The sequence below is a fragment of the Nesoenas mayeri genome (genome assembly GCF_963082525.1).
Source record: "Nesoenas mayeri genome assembly, chromosome: 16".
Lineage (NCBI taxonomy): Eukaryota > Metazoa > Chordata > Aves > Columbiformes > Columbidae > Nesoenas > Nesoenas mayeri.
Window position 1 is genome coordinate 9,423,022 of NC_137562.1, and position 21,454 is coordinate 9,444,475.

A 21,454-nucleotide genomic window follows, 5' to 3' on the forward strand; every position below is an offset into this window, starting at 1 on the left:
AAATATGGCTGTTTGTAACTGTAAAATAAAGATATTTATGCCCACATTTTTTCAGTCATTATGAAACCAATAGTTTCACAGTTTTCCTATAATTGAAAAAAAAAAAACCAAAACACAAACACAAAACCTACACACCAAACCAAAACACAACTGGAAAAGTCTCTCATCTGCATGCACAAAACTCATCCTGAAAACCACAGTTGTTCAGCAGAGCAGGTCTGCAGTTCACAAGACAGAGGCAATCAGAAAATTTTCCAATCTTAGGTACAGAGAAAAGAATAAAAATAGGCCTGAAAATTTTGGCTCGCCTCCCCAGTCCAGCTCTGTTTGCTTCCATCCAGCGAAGAACACATCCTGATCTGGGGAACTGATGATCCTCTTCACTCGAGCTGCTGGGAAGATGCTGACCTTGGTGCAGTGCATGAAGCTGGGCTGTCACCTGCCTTCAAAATCATCATAAGGCTCATTCATTCCAAGATGAGAGAAGATGGTGCATAAATCAAGCACAAAGTGTACTTAGCAGTTACCGAAGGATGCACAAGATGTTCTTCTTCAGCAAGTTACTCAGGGAGGTCCATACCCAGTAGAACACAGGACAACAGCTCCACTTTCTCCAGCTGGGATCACAAATCCAGGGCTCCCACCGATGCAAGATTCAGAGCTGAAGAGCTCATTAACTCAACAGATTGAAGGATTTAGGATCCCAAAAGGAGCTTCTTCCTTCGCATTAGCCCACAACATGAGGTCTACACCATGCTGGAAGTGACAACCTCTTGGGCCACCACAGATGCTCCCATGCAAAGGTGAAGACACACAAGCAAACAGATATTCACAGTTTCTGTGGGAGGGTGATGGGCTTGGTATTTGTATGATAGAAAAAAACATTTTACTGCAACAATAATTATTAAAAATTGTCATAAATTCAGCCATGTATCTGACCCAAAACTTAATCTGAACTGAATGTTCAGCCTAACCTGTCATTGCAAGAGCAGCCTGGGGAAGAACTACTGCACTATTTCACCACAACCGCAAAGAAATGCAGGGCTCCGCATAGTCCTTTGAGCTTTGCTGTACAATGCTGGATGGAGAACACCCTGCTCTGGTGTGTGTGCCCAGGAGACAGGTGACACAGCTGCCACCATGCCCTCCAGAGACATGGAGAAAAGACCTCCAGCTGGGGCATCTCACATTTTCTCTCTCTCCTCCTGGTCCATGTGTCACTTGTTAGCAAGGGAAGGACGTTTCGGTTAAAGGGGAGCTGGGGGAAAAGATCCACACGCCCTGGGAACACACATGCCACACGCCACAGCAACATTTCCAAGGCAGCAGCTGCTGCAGGGGACCCAGTGGTGCCCACAGCACCCAGCACAGAGCAGGGAAAGGCCAAGCTATCTCAGGGTCCGGTTCCCCATCCAAAGGGACAGCAAATTTGCTATTCTTGGTAGCAGAGATAACGCTCAAGCAGCTGGGGACAGTGGGGATATCATGCGTCCAGCCAGGACATCACCAAAAATCCACAATAAGAGGACGACAGCATCACACAACAGTGGGTAGGAGCACATACAAAAATATACACACACACCACAACACACAGACATACAGACAATGATGATTTTTAACAGCCCCAGTATGAGCAATTTGGAAGATGGTGACAAGGAAATGGATGCTGGACAGGGATGGGAACTTAAATGAGTTTCCATGCTGTGTTAGAATTCCTATTAGGAGCCAATTATTACCCTAACCATGATTTTAAGTCTCCAGTCTAAGTGATTTTTTCAAAACTGAGAACGTTTATGAAATGTATAAAATAATATAAGAAATGAGAGGGAAGTGGCACACTCTTATTTCACTTCTAGAAGTAGAAAAATATCTGATTATCAAAACAGGCTGTTGCTCAGGACAACAGGAAAATATATTAATAATATTATACTTGTAATTCATTGATGCAATTTGCTGTAAATTAAACACACAAAGTGGTAAGTGTGATTTACTAAGGCTGTAAAACTTTTATCTGTGAAAACTGGAACAAGGTTTGGAAACTGGGCACTAGCTCACATTAATGCATCTAGTGAAGATTTCAACTGCTCTAAGAACAGAGCTTATCCCACAGTCCGGAAATATTTACTCCCCATCTTAAAATATTGATGACAAAATATTGACACCTTCAGATACCCACTTCATATAAAAAATGCCTGTGATTTGAAAATTTGCTCTTTTCTGCAGAACCTGAGGTAACATTATTTATAATAAATTATACTCAGTCACATATAGGTCTTTTCATTTAGATTAATCCCAAAAGGCTGAGTTGCATTGAACATTGTCATAACAACTGCTTCGCTCTAGGTCAGTCTTGGAAGAAAAAACTGAAACAAAGTTCTTACTGAGATGGGACATCTCTTGCCCAAAAGTCAGACTGGATTACTAAAACAAATGAATGATCATTTCAGTTTAGCATTCCAGATCTCTGTCGCCTACAGAAATTGTCCTCAGAAGTGGTTACGGTTCCTACTGTGATTTTATTCTGTGCTACCACTGATGTCTCCCACGGTGCCACCAGCAAATTCAGCAACCCCAGCATGATCTGGTGGGCACAGCTCCTATAGCATAGAGTGAGATAAGTGACACAATGAAGGATGGGGAAAGGGCTAGAGAAAGATAAAAACGCAGGAGTGATGGCAGAGGAAAAATGGATGTATGGACAGAGAAGTTTTCTTGTTAAGTGTTGTATGAATTGGAGGAGGTTGATCAGACCATCAAGAAATCATCCTTAAAAAAAGCAAACTTATCAAGCACTCTCTCATTCTCCTTCCTTAAAAATCAGCATTTTGGCAGATAGTTTCCCAACATTTGTGTGTACCAATAGCTAAAATGTACATGGAGGTGCATGGAGTTAGTCTGTAGGCAGCAGGATGGGGAGCCTGGTTTGGGCTTTCACTCATTTCTTTGAAAAAAATGATCCTCGGGGTTTACTATTTTTTTTTTTTTTCTGTTTTTGTAATTGAAGGCTTTGCAGGTTACAGTCCCAAATGAAGAACAAGGAGTGACATGACACACAGTTTCAGAGTCACATGCACTTCATACCTGGAGGCACCGTACGTTTGCGTTTGCGTGCTTTTCAAGTGTTTTCACCAAGGAAAACCAAAGGGATAAGAGAAAGAAAAACAGGGGCAGGGAGAAGGTGGGGTGGAGGAAAGGGGAAAAGAAACAGAATAAAGAAAATTAGCATATGAACGAAGTGTATCCCTGGAGCAGATGCGCAATGACCAGGTGAGCACGGGAGCGTTGGCTGAGCTCACTCCTGCTGCAGCCAAACCACTGCCCGCCCGTGTCACCCACATGTCACCCTTGGGGACAGGAAGCTGGCACCTCACTCTGAAAGCAAACTGGCACCACAGAGAGGGGAAAATGTGGGGGACCCCAAGAAACCTTTCATGAGGCATCCACAGCCTTCGGTCCCATCAGCCAGGGAGTCCTTGGGCATGATGTGCTGGTGGGTTCTTATAGCAAACAATATATGAATGCAGCTGAGATCAAGGCCTCACTCATGTACGACAATAAATAACAGATTTGTTTTCGGCAAATCCAGTGGCTACTGCGTTGCAGGTTACGATGCCTGGATGCACCAAGCTACACATGCATCACAAGCCCAAACGGCACCTGCATGCACAGGAGCATATTTCAAATTTGACTCTACCACATTTTGAATTTAAAGACTAAACACCTGAAATTCTCTGAGGCCACCACACTTTCCCCAAATGAGTGAGACGAGCTCTACTGCAGTGATCTGAGTGATGTTCTGGAGACACGTCATCTCCTCCAAGGCATGTGCACCAATTTGCTCATCTCAAGCAGCCAAGTCTTTTTGGAAATGCCTTGGGGAGACGGGAAAGCTCAAGTCACGAGGCTCCTGCTCTGAGGAATAAGCAGCCCCGTGTTGAGCAGAAAGGCTGCCAAGGTTGGGGTGACTGCAGATCACCCCAAGAAACCCAGGAAGGAGATGGGAACATCATGTTCCTTCAATCCACTTCCTAACCGTTCTGTGCACTTCAGCAGCCACCGCCTCAATGTGCTGCCTTAGTGAAGTGGGTAGACGAGGAGAGATGGACAGTGTGAGTGATGGAAGCTGCAGCCAGAACATACAGTTACCCCCCTTTTTTTTTCCCCCCCCAATTAATCTGACTGCACCCAAAATATATTCAGAGGTTCGCTGCTTTCTTGGTAAAAATTTCAATTTGCCCAACTGCTGAATCCATTGGTGCACCCACAGCTCGCTCTCCCAGGTGATGTTCACTTGTCTGCACACAAACAGGAGGTGGGATTTAAGGGTGGAACCAGGAGATCAGAAACCTGTGCCCAGGGACACCCAGGGTGATGCTGCTGCTTGGGGCTGGCATTGGGAGCAGCACTTACCCCACCAGCCAGCAAAACCCTATGAACCTGTGACAACTTTGTCCTGACTTTTTATCCCAGATAGTTGGGCACTTCACCAAACTACTTTTTTTTTTTCCTCTTTCTCCATCCCAAAGTTTTTATTTATCCTGTTCTGGAGCTCTTTAGCTTAGGTTTCTTCCTATGCATATTAGCTTCATGGGAAATACAAGTTTTAAGAAGCAGATTAAGTAGGATTAATTACCCCAGTATGTCCCTATGCAAAAGGGTGTCACTGTATGTCTGGCTGCATAGTAAGTTCAGTCTTTCAAACAGCAGAAAAACCTGGAAAAGTCCACTGAAATCAGCTTTGAGCATTTTGCAGCAGACTTTGGACCAGGCTCCGGTCCTCGTCCCCTCCAGTATCTGATCTCAGCCAGTGCTGCAAATGTACAACAAGAACATCAAATACTGGGGGAGAGAGTTTTGCTGCAGGTGGGTTTAATGCTATTGGAAAACAGTTTTGTTCTTTTTTGTTGGGTTGTTGTTTTGTTTTTTGCTGTCTTTGTTTTTTAAAAGCAAAATCTTGAAGTCTGTTCATAAGTCTCTAGGGAAAAAAGCAACCAAACACACACCGGGAATAAATCCAATGAAAACTTACTGACCACAACGACGTGACTTCCAACAGGTTTTTAAGATGGGCTAATGCTGACCCTAGGAAATATATCCAGATTGCCTGCCCAAGGGCTAAAAGGCACCACTAACATGGGAAAACACAACAGAATTCACATCTGCAGCAACACAACCCCATACTGGACCAGAGCCCTGCTTGGGAACATGGAGATGGAGCATCTGGAGCCCCATCACACACAAGAAAACCCTGCCAAGCTGCAGGAATATCTACCCAACACATCTGACTCTTCTACAAACCCAGAGAGGGCTGGTCAGCCCCTAAAAACACATCAGAAAGGGATGCACAGCCCTGCCCAGGATGCCATGTGATATGGAGTTGAAAATGAACAGGAACATTTTGCATTTTAGCTTCTGAGGAAGCCATGTCTTTGATGCCACCAACCTTGTGAGTGACACAGGGGGATGTAGAGCTTCCCCACGTCCCCATGGCCGCGAGGCATAGCAGGGGACCCTGACCCCATCTTCACAAGGCTCCGAATTCCCACAGCGCTGCTCTAACCTGTGTCATTTCAGCTGAAAAAGTCGCCTAGGTGTGATGATGAGTTACTCCCTCCTTAGTGCAAGCCAGATGGATGCTGCTAAAACACAGCAATGCTTTATCAGCATCATCCGTCATGGCTCCACTGTCCTTCCCTACTCACGTCAACACATCGTGATGGATAAACGAAATGCAAGAAATAGGGAAATGCTCACTGAATCCTGATTTTTTTTCTCCTCTTAGAGTACAAAAAAAAAAAAAGGAAAGGAAAGGGGGACTCAGGGCAAATGCACCTGGGGAGAATGTTGGGCCACTCAAGGGAGGGACAGAAGTTTGTTGAAAGGCAGAAGGATGAGGAGAGACCAGCTGGAGCAGCAAGGAGCCCAGGCAAGGGCACGGGGACAGTGGCATTTACCTACGGTCCAGGGCAGCTCGGGAGGGAGATCTTCACACCTGGGCACGGCAACTGTCACAACACAATGCAACTACCAGCAGACGTGGAGAAATAAAGGTGAAAAAGAGCAGCATGTACACACACAGACACAAAAAGAAAAAAAAAATGCAGGGAAATTAAAATCAAGTCAAAAAGAAATACACAACAAAAAATAAAAGAAAAAAACTCCAAAAGAAAAAAGCATATACCAGCTCTTGAAATCAACTTTTTCAACCACAAAAAAGTAAATAAATAGACAAAACCATGTATCCAGATAAAAATAAATATGGAGGCAGTGGTATCACAAAGGTGGCAGTGGAAGAGGGAGGTTGAGGACAAGGTACCTGTACATGGGGACAGTGACAGTGCGTTCATAGTACTGCCAGGTGGAGTGCAGGTCCGTCCGGGACAGGTTGGTGGCATAAAATCTCCAAGCCGCCTATGGACAACACAACACAGAGGGATTTATGGACTCAGGCATGGCCAGCACTGCCCTCGGTTTATAATATTCATCCTCCCTCTATTTTCTATGGGATGGTTCTGACATTCTGCTTTTTCCTTGATTTAATACATGACACATTTGGGGTGGTACCATGATCCTCCTGCCCATATGTGCCCAGCTAAAAATGCTGTGGGTACCAGGCACTCACTGTCAGGTAGAGCTCAGGTATCAAATGGGTGGTGTTGCCCATTAGGGCGTTAAAAATTTGGAGAGAAAGAAGCAGGGGAATGTAAAATGACTCTTAATTTCAAATCTCCAAGGCATACATCAAGGGCAACCTTCTGCGCAGACATCTGTTATCATGAAGAAAATGCTCCCAATTGTAATTTTATATCAGTATAAATATTCTCTTTTTGAGGAAAAAAAATAATTTGGTGAAAACAGACTGTCCTAATGCATTTGTCTTGCTGCGCTGGGCTGGATTTCATCCCTTTTCTCCCCAGCTTGCCTATCACATATGCTGTTCGCCCATGGCTGGTTTCCTGGCATTTATTCCCAGATAAGACAAGTCACCAGCTGCTGTCTCGCACCTCACACACGCGGCCCCGTTTTCACCTGCCCGTTTCCTCCCCAGCTTCTACAAGTGTATTAAACCCCCCCAAAATCAGGACTACATAACCCCAAGGCTCCCTGGGGGGGATCCTCACCTGAATCAGACCCGCTGCCGGGTTTCGCCTCTTCTCAAAGTGTTTTTGTCGATGCTGCTCTTGAACCTTCAGAGCAAACCCCGAACCCAAGATGCCCTGGGGAAGACAATAAAAATGTGCAGTTAGCAGGGTGTTAGATAAGCTTTCACTTAAAAATTGCAGCCAGCTTTCCTTCTGAAGGTTTGTTCTGGGTTATTTTGTTTTTGCTTCAAACACATAGGGGAAAGAAGGACGAGGCTGCACCCAGAGCAGGCACGCTCCCCATGATGGGGCAGCAAACTTTGCTCACTAGAATTTGCTTTTACCAAACTACCTCCAGCCAACTGATAAAATACAAAATAACCACACTGTGTTGGCATTCAGCAAATTATCCCCATGGGGGGAAAAGATGAGATCCATGCAACGCACCCAAAAGCACTGAGAAAGGGATGGGATTAATTTACTAAAATGGTGTCATCACCCCTAAGAACATACTGTTGCAGGAAAAAAATGGTTTCATTTCGATAAACATTTGTGTAGTACCAAATCTAGACTTTCCATCCCATTTGCTCATAAGCATTGTTTGAGTTGTGGACAGTCAGAGAGGGTTCCCTTCTTGTCCCTTTTTTTAATTTTCTAACTCAACAGCCACAGAGCAGTCATGGTCAGGATGTCTCTGGGTGCATCATGTTGCTGGGTGTAGTTCATAGAATACCCTGAGTTGGAAGGGACCCACAAGGACCATCGAGTCCAACTCCCGTCCCTGCACAGGACACCCCACAGTTCACACCATATATCTGAGGATGTCATCCAGTCTCTTCTTGAACACTGTCAGGCTTGGGGCCGTGACACCTTCCTGGGGAGCCAGCACCTCTGAGTGAAGAACCTTTTCCTCATGTCCAACCTAAACCTCCCCTATATTGCCACGAGCTCCAGGGACAAAGCTCATCCCCCCTCCCAGCGTGATGCTGCTGCCTCTGCTTACGGCAGGGAGGGCGAAGAAGGAGACGCCGATGAGCGTGAACGTCGCCGCCAGCAGCCGCCCATTCCAGGTCTGCGGGTACTTGTCCCCATAGCCGATGGTGGTGAGAGTAATCTGCAGGGAGAAGATCACCACAAAACCCACAGTCAGACTCAAAGCTAAAACAATAGGGACAAAACTCCTGCAACACCAGAGTAGGATACGGGGGACCAAATTGCGGTGCAGCTTGGGTACCCAGGAGGACCCCAAACTTCTTGGGATGGGCACCTCCACTGGAAGCAGCAATGCTCTGACAGCCAGGACAGCGCTGTCACCCTCCCTGCTCGATACAAGGGGTTTTCACACCAGTCGGGAGCATTTTCTTGCCTTTAGGTGACACAGAGAGCTGCCATCTGGTGCAGAGGTTTGCGGCAGCTTGGAGCCTCCCCCGGGAGACGGGCTTGCACCTTCAGCAGGGAAACCGAAATGGCACAGCTCCCCAAAACCCTTCCAGCATCTCACAAAAGGATGCAGGGCTATTCACATGCATGAAGATTTGATGCTGTTTATTCCTTATCTTCCCATCAGCGCCTATTAGATGGTCTCTCTATTTGAAAAGAGTGTAAGAGCATGACAAGATGAATTATGGTTGCTTCACACAACCTAATTTAGGGATGTTTTTTTCTCCCCTCAGTATTATTGCAATGCACCAAGAAAGTGCTGGCAAGCTGCTGCATGCATTTTGGGGAAGGAGCTAAGAGATTTGCTGGAGACAAAGAATCCCTGAACTCCAAACTGCAGGAAAAGATGCATTTTCTCACTTCAATCCAAGGACATCACTAGTAGGAAAGGCTTCTGAGATGATTTGGAGAGCCCAGGACTGGCAGGGTAAGGCAAGGAGAGATTATTTGATTAGGAATGAGCACTGGACCCCAAAGGTCACTGTCCCACAGTCCCCATGGCCAGAGCTGGCACTGTGCTGATGGGGCTTGGGAAACCTCACACATTCAACTTCAAAGAAAATCACTTTTACACAAATGGAAATACAGTCCCAAAGTGCCATTTAATTGGACCCATTAAAAGCCCTATCAATTAGATGCCATTTTGACAAAGCAGTTAGAAAATGCATCTACATGACTATTCCTTACTGAAACACAAAGTCAAACAAATGCTCTCTCCACGATCACTGCAAAGCTGGTTTACAAGTTTTTATAATTTATACAGACAACTACAAAGGTTGGATTCACTAAGATCACACTAAAGGATGGGTTTCTGAACGTAAAATTTGATTTCTTTTGCCCATCTCTTAACATCTGTCTGTACTGGACCCATGAGTTGGACAATATCAAAAACCATTATAATGAAGCCCAAATTTTACTCTGAGCTTCTCAGTGGCAAAACAGCCTGGTTCAGCTCCATGTGCCAAAATGGGGACGGGGTGATCCTGTGCCAAAGGCTCGCATAGCCTGGGAAGCAGGAGGGACAAATCTGTACATAGTTCTCCCGAGACTGAGCTCTAATCTGGGTTGCCACTTTTTTCCTCATTGTTTATTTTCTAGTTATGTCAAATTGGGCTTTGTTTTTATTTTCTGTCATAACCAAGAGGCTTGAAAAGCAATTTACTGCTTCTTTCGCTTTGTTGGAGGAGAGGAGCTGCTTGATCAGCCGATTCCTCCCCAAGCCTGTTATTGGGATTTGATCAGATCTGGGATTTTCATTAAATGCTTTGTAATCAAGGCCAGACGAGCGCCACAGTGTCGGAGCAGAAGAACAATAACACAAGAAGATTAGAACGTCATTAATTCTCTCTTTGTTAATGGGGTAATCCAATAATTCACATGCACACGCACACACAGAGCAAACTGAAAGTATTGCCCTTTCCTCCTTTGTCAGCAAAGATGTGAGAGGAGAGTGAATGTTTTCAGCTCTAAATCTTTCTGGTACTTAGACCTTATTCATTTTATAAAAACTTATTCCAGCATATTTAAGAGTGTGCTGGCCAAGTACAATTTTAAATAATCAAAATCCAACAATACATGTCAGAATTATGATCAAAGCATCCTGTAGTGTAAGGTCTTTATCTGACTTGCTTCTATTTTCACAACAGAGCTGAATTCCACACAAGTTCCCAGTTTCCTTGCAGCTCCAGTTAATTCAAGAAATGTGATCCCCGAACATTTTCTCCAAGATTTATTTAAGAAAAAGACTTAAACAGGGAAGCCTGAAGCCATTTAATCAAAATGTTAACTAAGCACTCTGTAAGTTGACTCCTCACATTATTGATAGAAGATGGAGGGTTAATGGACATTTTATTTTTATAACCAGCAGCTGCTCCATGAAAATTACTTACCAGACCCCACCAGAGTGCATCCGCGTATGTATCAAAGTGCTCATTTTCTCCTTTCTCAGCCAAGTATACCAGGAAAGAGGCCAGGATGAGGCACAGGAAGCCAATATACCAGGCAGTAATCAGCTCCTGCAAGATCATTAAGGGACAGAAGAGAATAATTGCAATCCTGGTGCGCATCTCCAAAAGCTGAGCTACTTGCTTGCGGTTGGCCTCAGATCTGAACTTTTCCCCACATTTCTTTAGGCTTTGGCGCTTGGGTTAGAGATCAGTAGTGCCACTTTTTGATATGGGACTATGTACTGGTGGTGGCCCTGCCACACAAACAGGGTGATCCCCATCCTGAAGACGCCATCAGCTGAACACAACCAGCAAACGGACAAGGAACAGGAAAGTTAATATAGTTTCATTATTTCAAGACATGAAATTGAGACATCATAATAATAATAATAATAATAATAATTCTTTCCCCCATTCACGCAGGGAAATTAGATCAAAACTGAAATGGGAACCCCTAGATCCTTGGGGACTCTGCTTAGGGCAGGTCCCTTCCACTAACCATGAAAGAGATGAAAAGTTGGGGTCTGGATACAACACGTCAGTTTCAGAGAAGTTTTAATTCAGAATTCACAGGAGTGATTATCTCTGGATGAAGTTAATACAACAGTAGACAACAGATACCTACAAATTCCCTGTGATTTCTACACAGTTCTGGATAAGCTGGCTAAGCTTCTCAGGAGAAAAAAAGCACAGGAAAGAGGAGAAAAATTACATTCATAAATTCAGCAGGAGGAAACAAACAAAATAAATCAGCCTTAGATGAAGAATCAGTTCTGTAACTTATCTGTGATCTCACATTGGGAAAAGGAACTCTGCAATAACCACGTCTGAGATGCTGCTGCTCCTTCCAGAAACGCATCTGCTTTGATGCCTGCATCCTAGACCAAGATGCACTTGTGTTTAACGAGGCTGCTTGGCTAATTGCTCACTCTTTGAAATTAGCTGTGTCAGTGTGCAGGTGGTCACTGCGTTCACAACACTCCCTGCAAATGTCACAGAATGGTTGGGATTGGAAGAGACCGCTGGAGGTCATCTAGTCCAACCCCACTGCTAAACCAGGTTCACCCAGAGGAGGTTGGCACAAGATTATGTCCAGGCAGGTTTTGAATATCTCCCAAGAAGGAGATGCCACAGCCCCTCTGGGTGGCCTGTTCCAGTTCTCTGATCATCTACACATCCCTCCTTTCTCTCCTCTGTCAGTTGGAGGGCTCCATCAAACCTTGTGTCTTCAACTTTGCATTGCTCCCCAAGTAACTCTACAGCAACTTTCTAATCCTGAGAGATGTTTAGGGTGGAGAACTGAACCAAAGCATTGTCCTGGTGAAGGAAAACATGAAGAGTGACTCAATGTCCTTGCTTGGGGCTTGCTCACCTTACTGTGCGCGTAGACCACAGAGCCCAGGAGCTTCCAGGTGCCGCCCCGCCGGTCCATGCGGATCATGCGCAGGATCTGCAGGAACCTCAAACTCCTGAGTGCTGAGGTGGCAAAGACGTTCCCTTGGGACCCTGCTGCCAGCACGGCGATGGAGGCGATCAGTACCATGATGTCTGCAAGAAAAGACAGCAAGAAAAGCTAAAAATATTGTTGCTGAACCAACTACCAACAGTAGAAGGCTGTGTGTGAAAGGGACCTTGTATCAGTTGCATCTTGTGTTGGAAGGACACTGCAGAAATCTTAACCTGGATGAACCTTATGGAAGCATCCTAGTTTCCTTCTCCACGCTCATCCTTCCCATGGAAAATGTGTCAAATACTGCAAAGCCTCAGTTCTGATAGGATTCAGTGCTAACGCTGCTGAAGTGGATTAAATCCTCACAAAACACATGCCCTTTTTCAGTTGGGCACAGAGCTGTCTAGAGGTGTGAATTCCCTCTGCTAAATTAGGGAATTAAAATCTAGAGGTCCACCAGAGCAATCCTAGGGTCCTCATGGACAAAGTCCAAGAAACAGAGCCTTGCTCTATATATCTCCAAGATCCTGCAAACCTCCCTCTTTCCTAGGTTTCTAGGCAAATTTTCTAGGGATGCTCTTCTGCGGAAAAAGCTAAAATCCTGCATATGACCATTGCCAGCTCCTGCACATCTGAAAGCAGGTCCACAGCAAATGGCTTGGCCTCTGCCCACTCCTCATCCCAGTAAAAGCAACCACTGTGCCCAGACAGTCCCTTTCACAAGAGGATCACCAAGTACTTTACAAACAAGAATTAATTAAGTCTCATAACTCCCTTGTGAGGCAGCTCATCAACATCGGGGAAGGCACAGTGAGACACAGAGGGTTTTAATGAGCTGGGAGCAATTTGGCATCAAGGTTGGACATGGGATCACAGGATCCCAGCTCCTACACTCAGTTTCTACTGGAAAAAAACCCTTTTTCTGTGGCTGTCAGGGGTTGCAGCGATGCCCAGGGTGCACAGGGCAATGGGGCAGCTCCCAGATCTGCAAAAATCAGTACCTCAGGCAAAATAACAAAAATCATGTCTATGGATTAGGATTTTGCTCTTTTTGCTCTTTCTCGAGGTGATCATGAAACAGCTGGGGATCAACACCCAAATGCATGTAAAGAAACTGAAGCACTGTGCAAATGAGGGCTTGCAATAGCCAGTTTGGTTTAGGAAACCCCAGGTGGGGAGGCAGGACTCACCGATGACACAGAAAGGCTTGCGGGCAAATTTTAACCTTCCCCTCCAGCCACGGTATCGGCAGCAGCAGCCGGCTGCCCAGATCCGCACGAAGTATTCAACCCCAAACACCACGATGGTGACAATTTCCTGCAGGGGAGACAAGGCTGTTAGTTGGGAAAGAAGTGGGATAGAGAGCACGGGCTGTTTGAGGAACAAATCTCTGCTGCTCAATGTCGGATCAAATAGTTGCAGGGATGTTATGGTGTGGGGGAGAACGCAGATCTGTGGGCTTTAAACATGTGGAGCTGTTGGACATCAAACTGCTTTTCAGTTGGGATCAGTCTTGCTACTGGATTTTGCAATTGGACATAAATGGAAAAAAAAAAACTTCAGGAAGAAATGGTTTAAAGAATCCTTAAAATTATTTATTCCTGATACAGCTGTCTCCTTTTCACATTTTTCTTATTTCTTACCTGCACATGCAAATGAACCCCTTCTCACAAGCAGCAGTTTACATTCTCGCCCCAGTTAAATACTCCCGAACTCAGCTTTTTTTGTTGTGTTTTTGATTTTAATGCCTCCCTGATGGCTTCATGTGCAACCCCCCACTTACCAGGATGTAAAGAGCCCCTTCTGAGCTGTTCTGGTACTCATCGATGGTCGAAAACACAGACAGCACCAGGCAGGAGAAAACTAGGAGGAAACTATGTGATACAAAAAAGAGAGACAGGGAACATCAGTTTTCAGAGTAGGAGTTTTTCACATTTTTCAAACCAGTCCAGAGAGCATTTTGCTTGAACACAAAGCCAAAGAAAACTCCATGGATGCTTCTGCATTTTCAGCCCCAAACTTCATTTCCCATCCTCGCCAGGATAGGACATTTTTTGCGTGGATTTAATGTTCCTTAGGCAGGCACATCAGAATAACTCTGTGCTGCCTGGAAAGGCTGGTGAGTTTTTAGATTTGTTGTAGTAACGCTGGGATGGGGACAGTTGTTACTCTGCTCTTCTGTGGCCCTGACATCTACATTCACAGGCTGTCCCAAAAGCAGCCTCAGAAGTGTCACATCACCCTGTCACTCACAGCCTGTCCCCATTGAAACTGCCCACTCTGTGCTTTTCATGGATGGACTAATGCAAATCAGAAGGCACAAGATGAATGACGGGTGCTTGACTGTTCTGACACTGGACGCCCCAGTCTGCAGCTGCAGAGGTGTCCTGGCAGCTGCTCAGGGACGGAGAAGGTTTCCACCAGCCCACGATGCCCACTGCTTGCTCAAACAAAAGGAGGGAAATTAATTTACCAAAGATTGATTTACTGATACAATAAAGTAGGCCAGTGCAGGGAGAAACTAAGAGCTGCATTCTTTAAAAGCATTAAATAATTCATCTGTCTGGCTTTGTCTCACATTCTTACGAACAGCACATTGAATATTTATAAGGTACGGTTCAGCTGGTGGGTGCTGTTCCTTTTTGTTGTGTAAAGAAAAGGAGTTTCTCACCACCAGGTCATGCTTGTGGCTTTGCAATGACCATTAATGTCACAATAACAAGTAAAAATAGAGAGGATTTGCAGTATTCATTTGAACCACAGGCTGAAACATCCCAGCTTGCTGGATGGACCTTCAGAGCCATCTCAGCAAAGGCTGAGCCCTGTCAGCAACAAGATGAATTCAGCACAGACCGGATAAGGAAACTGCCTGATTTCCAACTGAAAACTTCCTCTTCTCACCCCAGATCTGGTACCTAGAGACTTGAAACAACTTCAGGAGAGTAGGAAAACATCTCTTGCAAACCCCCTCATGACATCCCTCAGTGTCTTCTCTGGGTCTCACTTAAAATGTTTTGTTTCTCCCCAAGCCAGCCTTTTAAAAGCCCTTCCTTACCATAAACAAGCCTTCCACAACCTGCCCTGCAGCCAAGTGGTCACCATCCATCCCTACATCCTCCCAGTTGCCCCAGGAGCTGGATACAGGACCCTGCTGCTGCTTCACACTGTGGGAGGAAAGGAGCTGCAACTGGGTCAGGCAGCCCTGCTCCTGCGCTGGCCCAGATTCTGCTGCAAACTCCCACGTTGGAGTGAGAAACAAATGAATAATCAATGAAAGAAGAAAGAGAAGAGGAAAACAAGACAAAAAGGAAAAATAAAGGGCATCATGGAAAGGGATCAGGGGAAAAGAAAATCCAACATTTTCTGGTTAAAGAAGTAGAACACGGATTGTATTTTTAAGAGCAAACATCACAATAAAATGCCTGAGAAGGTGCTGAAAGCAAAGTGCCAATATCAGCATAGACTTGTGGGCAAGGCGATCACCTTGGACAGATCCAGAATAAAGTCCTGACAGGGACAAACACCACATTACATACATTAGATTTGTCACTAGACAGATACGGATGAGACAGAAAAGAGGAAAAATTCTTTTATCACTTTGAATCCCAAGGGTGGATGGTGCAAGCGGGGGTGATCTGGGGAGAGCCAGCGCAGGTCCGGCTGCTGCCGGGGAGATGGGATGCCCAGAAGTGGCTTCTTCCCTTCCCAGAACATCACTGCAGCCTCGGCCCTGGTCCCTCCCTTCCCTTAGCTCCCTGGGGCCAGCTCAGGGCTGCTGTAATTTCATCTCTGTGCTCCCCAGGGCTCTCATTGCTGGGGAGACCTGATGCAGATCCTGCTTGCAGGGCCAGCATTAATTACAGCACTGCCAAGCTTGGGCAGCAATAGGGAAGGCACCAGCTTCTTCATCAAAGCATGAGGGCTCCATGGCCAAATCCCACATGGACCAAAAACTCCCCTGTATCAGTCCCAATGGGGATGTTCAGCTCCTGGGTAAGGAACAGTCCTGCCAGTGAGGGATGCAGGCACTGGTTCCTCCTACGGGGAGCATCCCAAAACAGCTGCTCTGCTTGACCCTGTGGTCCATGAACCTCTGGGAGGCTGTAAAAGGAGACAGAGAATGAAGCCTTTCTGCAAGGAAACTGAATTCAGGGTTTTGAGGTCTGTAAGGCTCCTGGGAGGCTTTGAAGGATCTACAGACCCTCTATGTACAGGGGATTTGAAGAAGAAAGGTGAGAGGCATGTCCACATCAGAGATGGTGTATATCCTCTGAGCTCCAGTGGAGGGAAAGCAGCAGAAGACATGAAGGTTGATTCTGCTTTAATTTCACTTAATCTACCCAGACATCTCAGAAAAGGGCTCCAGATAATAATGGATAGCTTGGAAAAGGGAAATAGGCCAATAAATAGTGCAGAGATTGGGATAAATCTAATTTTTAAAGCTACCTATCTAATCAAAGCAAATCACATCTGCAGCCTGACTCTGGGTAACATTAACGTGCAGCAAGGAACATTAATTACACCCCATCTAATGATTTTTACATTAAAGATGCCAATTCTGCTTAGAGCTTTGGAGAAGACAATATCCTCCTCCTGAGTAGACAGGAGCTGGGTCCTGCACAATGCACTAGCCTTGTGCTCCACCAAGACTCAGCTGTGCAAATCTGGCTGTTGTTAATACTAATAAATCCAAAGTCTGGCTTTACACTCAGGGTTATGTTGGCTTAGAACACCTCTGCAAGCTTCTTATAACAATTTATAAATCCCAGCACAAAATCTGCATATCCAGATTTCATATCCATTGTACTTCATGACAGCAATAGAACAAGAAGTGACTGAACGCTCCCTAAAAAGAAACAAACAAAAAACCCACAAACAAACAAAAAACCCCAACAACCTTAACATTATTTGAAACAGGAAAGACTGTCCTTTTTTTCCCTCAATAAAAGCATATGACAAACATCATAAACTTTTTCAGGTTAATCATTTAATCTGCCTTCTGAAAGAAACCCCCTTGGAATCTACACACCCATTTATATAAGAATATAAAAAGACCTTTAAATTTGTTCCTGAAATACTTGTATTCAAACAACACTCTCTGACATGCAAGGAACATTGGGGTTCCTCTGGTGCAGGACCAGGGGAATAATAAGCAATGGGATTCCTGGATGGGATGGAGATGGATACAGGACAAGGAGGTGGCATAAGCTTGTAACAAGCCGCTGTGCTCGTAACACACTTCATTGGCTCTCCCTGGAATTCAGAAAGGGAATTAGTGATTTAATTAGAAAGAGCAAAGCTGGAAAGGAAGGAGATTTTTACTACAAGCATTTGAGAGCTGCACAATGGAAAACAACTTGAAACATTTATAACACTTAAAAATTACTTTGGGGATGTAAACGAGGTGTTGATAATTGTGCTAAAATAAAACCAAAATGCTTCTGGGTGATCCATCTGCAAGTCCAGCAATCCATTTGCTGCGGTCTCTGTAAAACGCTGCCTTTTGAGTAGCTGAAACTTCAACGCAAATCAAAGGTCACGAAAATGAGGCAATGACAATAAATCGAGGTGAGGAGCAACAGAGAGTATCAAATGCCTTTTAAGATGCAGAAAGCCTCATAATCAGAACTATTTACAGCTTCGTTTAAACCTTCAGTGAATCAGAAGCAAAACTCTGATAATGCCGTGACTTTTCCAGGGATAACAATATCATCGAATTGCAAAAGATACCATTGCACCTACCCTTAGCCAGAAGCATCCATCATCTTTATTCATGTAAGCAATCCTGCTGTGATTTGCCACCCAGCTATTCATTTACAAGGCTAAACGTGAGCCTAAATGCCTCACTCCAGCTTTCCACAGCCCTCAGCCAAAATCATCTCCCAAGGCGACTTCTGTCGTTAGCAGAGCTGAAAATAGAAGCAGGGAGTCCTGCCTTTCGGTCCTGTGCCTTAATAAGCCTTCTTTTTTCCAAGCAGAATTCCTGATGGTGCCTTATTCCCCACAGGTGTGGCCACGCTCAGCACCAAGCCCAGATCTTGCTGCTCCTCCTCAGAGCCTGAAGGGTCCCTGGGCATCCATGCGGGTAGAAAATATTGTTTATGGACAACACACAGGCTGGCTCCAAGGAAGGGATTCTCATGGTTTATAAACTTTTAAATAAATCTTCAGCAGAGACACCTCTGGGACAACATCAATAGCTCCTGTGCCTTCTTGGTGCACCAAGATGATGGCTGAAGAGCTCCAATAAGAAGTTCATGTACTAAGGACAGTGGGGTAAATGGAGCAAGAGAGCATCTCCAAGGGACCACAGCAGCGTAGTGGAGGAGGATGCAGTGTGGACAGTAAAGCTGCACTAAATGGTGATTTGGGATATGGGAATTAATAAGGTCTTGAAGATTCCCAGCCACACCATTATAGGGGAAGAACAGGGGTGGGAAGGAAAATGAGAGGGTTTGCTCTCCTGATGAGCTCTGTTGCACCATCATCACCTGCATGACCCCAGGACACACCCCCAGCCCCTGTGCAGGGATGCAGCAAACCTGCTCTCCTTGCTGCACCACAGCAAGGTGGCAAACAAGAGGTGGTTTTCCAGCAGATGAGGTTTTCTGGGGTCTCTCTAGGACACGTGGCCGGAGCAGGATCATTGCCAAGCCCTGTACCCTCTTCTGTGCTCCTGCTGGAACCCTCCTGCACATCCACATCCCAGCCAAGTCGGGGAGGAGTGAGATCTCCTTTGCATCAGGTTTTTGGGTAAGTTCTTTTCAGCTTTATGGACAGATAAGGAACTTTCACAAATCCATCACAAACTACAGAAAAAGGAATAGGTGTCCATAGCTTTACTGTATTTGCACAAATCATGAAACTTCTCTTGTTCTGCCTTGCCTCTGTTTAGGCAGCAATTTCTCAGTCAAATACGGGTTCATAGATATTTTCTCCTTCAACATCCACCAATTTTTGAATCAGTTCCCACTCAGAGTTCCTTCAGCCTTTCCCCCTTGCTTATAATAGTCAGGGAGCAGAAATAGCATCATCTGCCCCAAGGTCACCAGTAGAGTCAGAGTCCTGACCTGAACTCAGGAATTTGAGCAGAAATGGGTTTCACATGACATATATTGTCCCTAGTCCAGCAAAGGATTGTGTATCTCCATGCCAACAAGCAAGAGTGAGCTTAAGAGCTTTTCTGGATTGAAGCCTCAAAGAACAAAAGCCATCTGGAAATGACAGGGAACGTAGATCAAGAGCTGAACATTTACAGTGGGAAAAGGGGTTAAATTTAAGGAACTGGTTCAAATTCCTTAAATTAGAGGCAGCTCTAATCATTTGACATACTCAAGGCAACTCAGAGTAAAAGCTTTATTAATAATAATCACCGCATGCAACGTTCTAGCTCTGATGTTCTTCTTTGTCCTCATCTCACATGAATCACTGGGAAATGCTTGTCTGCATATTCTCTGGCCCCACGCACACAGCCTTGAAGGAGTCAGATGCCTGGAGGAAAACCCAAAGTATCCATCAAGCCCCTGCACCTGCTAGAAGAGTCTGTCCCTGCTGTGATTCAGCCCTGCCAGGCTGAGGTTTTCTTTTAAAAACTTGGTTTGTAAAGAATATTTAAAATATATTCACACAGCTGCAGAAACAGTTCATGGGAGAGAATCCTAAAGATCACAGTGCAATTACATTGAACTGGAAGATAAATTAAGAGTATAAAATATCGGACATTTAAGTAATTCTTAAAACGTCTGTGCAGGCATTTATTCAGAGCACGTTCATTGATTTTAATGTGAGGGAAAGTTGCTGTCTCATGCAATACCCGTATTATTCAGATTGAAATCTGAGCGCTGCCTGTTTCATCCCACAGGGTATTCCCCCAAAAGAGCCTCTGCTTCCTCCCTACCTCTGAGAAACCATTATTCATGAGTACAGGAATACAAGCCTTCTTAATCTAACCTTCATCTGTATGTGAAGATCAAGTTATTTCTGTGTCTTAAGGGCAAAGCCCTGCTTTTCTGCAACACTTCGAGAAAAAATTTAAGTAAATTTAAGAAGCCAAGGGCTATGCTGTATGGTTGGAGTGTACAGGAAAAAAAACAACCTCTTGCTGAGGTCAAGTCCCTTTGACTGACCTGGGCAAATCACTTGACCTGACTTAACTGAGGTGTAAAACTGGGTTAAAAGCAAGATGTCCCTGTAGGATGTAATGCTGCATCTCATCTAAATATTCCTCGAGGGAATGGGATATACAAAAATAGGCTCTAGTCTAATTGCAGATAGGAAGATTGTCTCAAAAAGTGCAGGGCTGGTTCCTGCTGCAGACAGGAATAGTAGCTGGTTTTTCAAAGGTCTGTCCCAGAATCAGCAATTCAGCTGGAGCCCAAGGATTCCTGCCCTGAAGGACAAGCTCTGTCTCCCCAAGCTCCTTGAGCTTTGCTTCCTCATCTCTGACTTTGCACTAGTTTTACAGCACCAAGAATTACAGCACCTCAAACACAAGCATCCTCAGGGAGCTGCTGATACCAAGGCTCGGTGGCTCCCAGCAGCGGCATGGACCATCTCAGACCCACAGCAGGCAGCTGAATGGCTCAAAATCCTCATGTTCAGTTAAAAAAAAAAAAACCCCTCACTTTTCCCACATCTCAACAAATGTTTTTTGTCCCTATACAGGCAGGACCCCAGAGCCATGTTCTCTGGCTCCCTCCCACCAAAGAACAACTGAGATTTTGGGTCCATCCCTGGTATCATGTCTCCATAATAAGAAGACAAGAACACAGTTTCTCAAAGCCAAACACTAACGGATAACATCAACGCATCACCAAAGCATTGCTAATTTCATTTGCTCATCAGTTTACTTAATTAACTGAGTCTTGGAGAAAAGAAAGAAGTATTTGCAAACTGCCCATATAATATGTCTTAGAGTTGGTAATTTCACCATCTGTTCAATTTTACTTCTCTTGTCCCAGCCAGTGCTTAGGAAGCTAAGAGCCAAGAAGCAGGAGAGCTAGTGCACAGCTTTTTTATTTTAGACACCAGAAGACAATGTACCTAGAGGAATAACAGGATTGCTGCAATCAGCAGAACCACGTTCCCTCTCTGCAACTCACACTGGTCCAAATCAAGAATAAACCCACAAAAGCCAAGGGGGCTGAGCCACCTCAGCTCAGCCAGGTCTGAATCTGGCAATGCCCAAGAGATATTCAAGTTTAACATGCAGGAAAACACAGAATTAGGTCCAGCAACAAGAAATAAAAAGCCAGCGGCTTTGCATCCCTTCCCCATATCAGTAGGTGAGTTTGCTCTTCCATGGCAAAGGTGGCAGAGTGTGGCCACAGTGCTTTGTGTGTCCATGAAGCTGCTCCTGCTGGCACAGGATGGTTCACGCTGGAATGGCACCTTGGCCATGCAGACAGGAGGAGCCGCTCAGGGGGAAGGGATGCAAACCAAAGCCTCATCTCCAGAGAGCTCAGACTTAAAAAGTCAGCGCTCTTTAGCCCTAAAAATTTGCTGAAACAGCCTGTTATGCCGCAGGGAGGGGAGAG

At 45.1% G+C, this 21,454-nt stretch overlaps 1 protein-coding gene across 3 annotated transcripts in view; it reads right to left on the bottom strand.

The window, feature by feature from the left end:
• The window catches only part of KCNQ2 (potassium voltage-gated channel subfamily Q member 2), a gene marked incomplete at both ends in the record, with an annotated part of 63,460 nt that overhangs the window by 27,549 nt on the left and 14,457 nt on the right, over positions 1 to 21,454 (bottom strand). For all 3 annotated transcript variants that reach the window (XM_080354772.1, XM_080354774.1, XM_080354773.1), the window contains 8 exons: positions 3,082 to 3,111; positions 6,317 to 6,411; positions 7,122 to 7,217; positions 8,086 to 8,196; positions 10,412 to 10,537; positions 11,841 to 12,016; positions 13,109 to 13,235; positions 13,702 to 13,792. In XM_080354772.1, the coding sequence (XP_080210898.1) occupies positions 3,082 to 3,111; positions 6,317 to 6,411; positions 7,122 to 7,217; positions 8,086 to 8,196; positions 10,412 to 10,537; positions 11,841 to 12,016; positions 13,109 to 13,235; positions 13,702 to 13,792 (852 nt within the window). The remainder of the gene's footprint in view (positions 1 to 3,081; positions 3,112 to 6,316; positions 6,412 to 7,121; positions 7,218 to 8,085; positions 8,197 to 10,411; positions 10,538 to 11,840; positions 12,017 to 13,108; positions 13,236 to 13,701; positions 13,793 to 21,454) is intronic.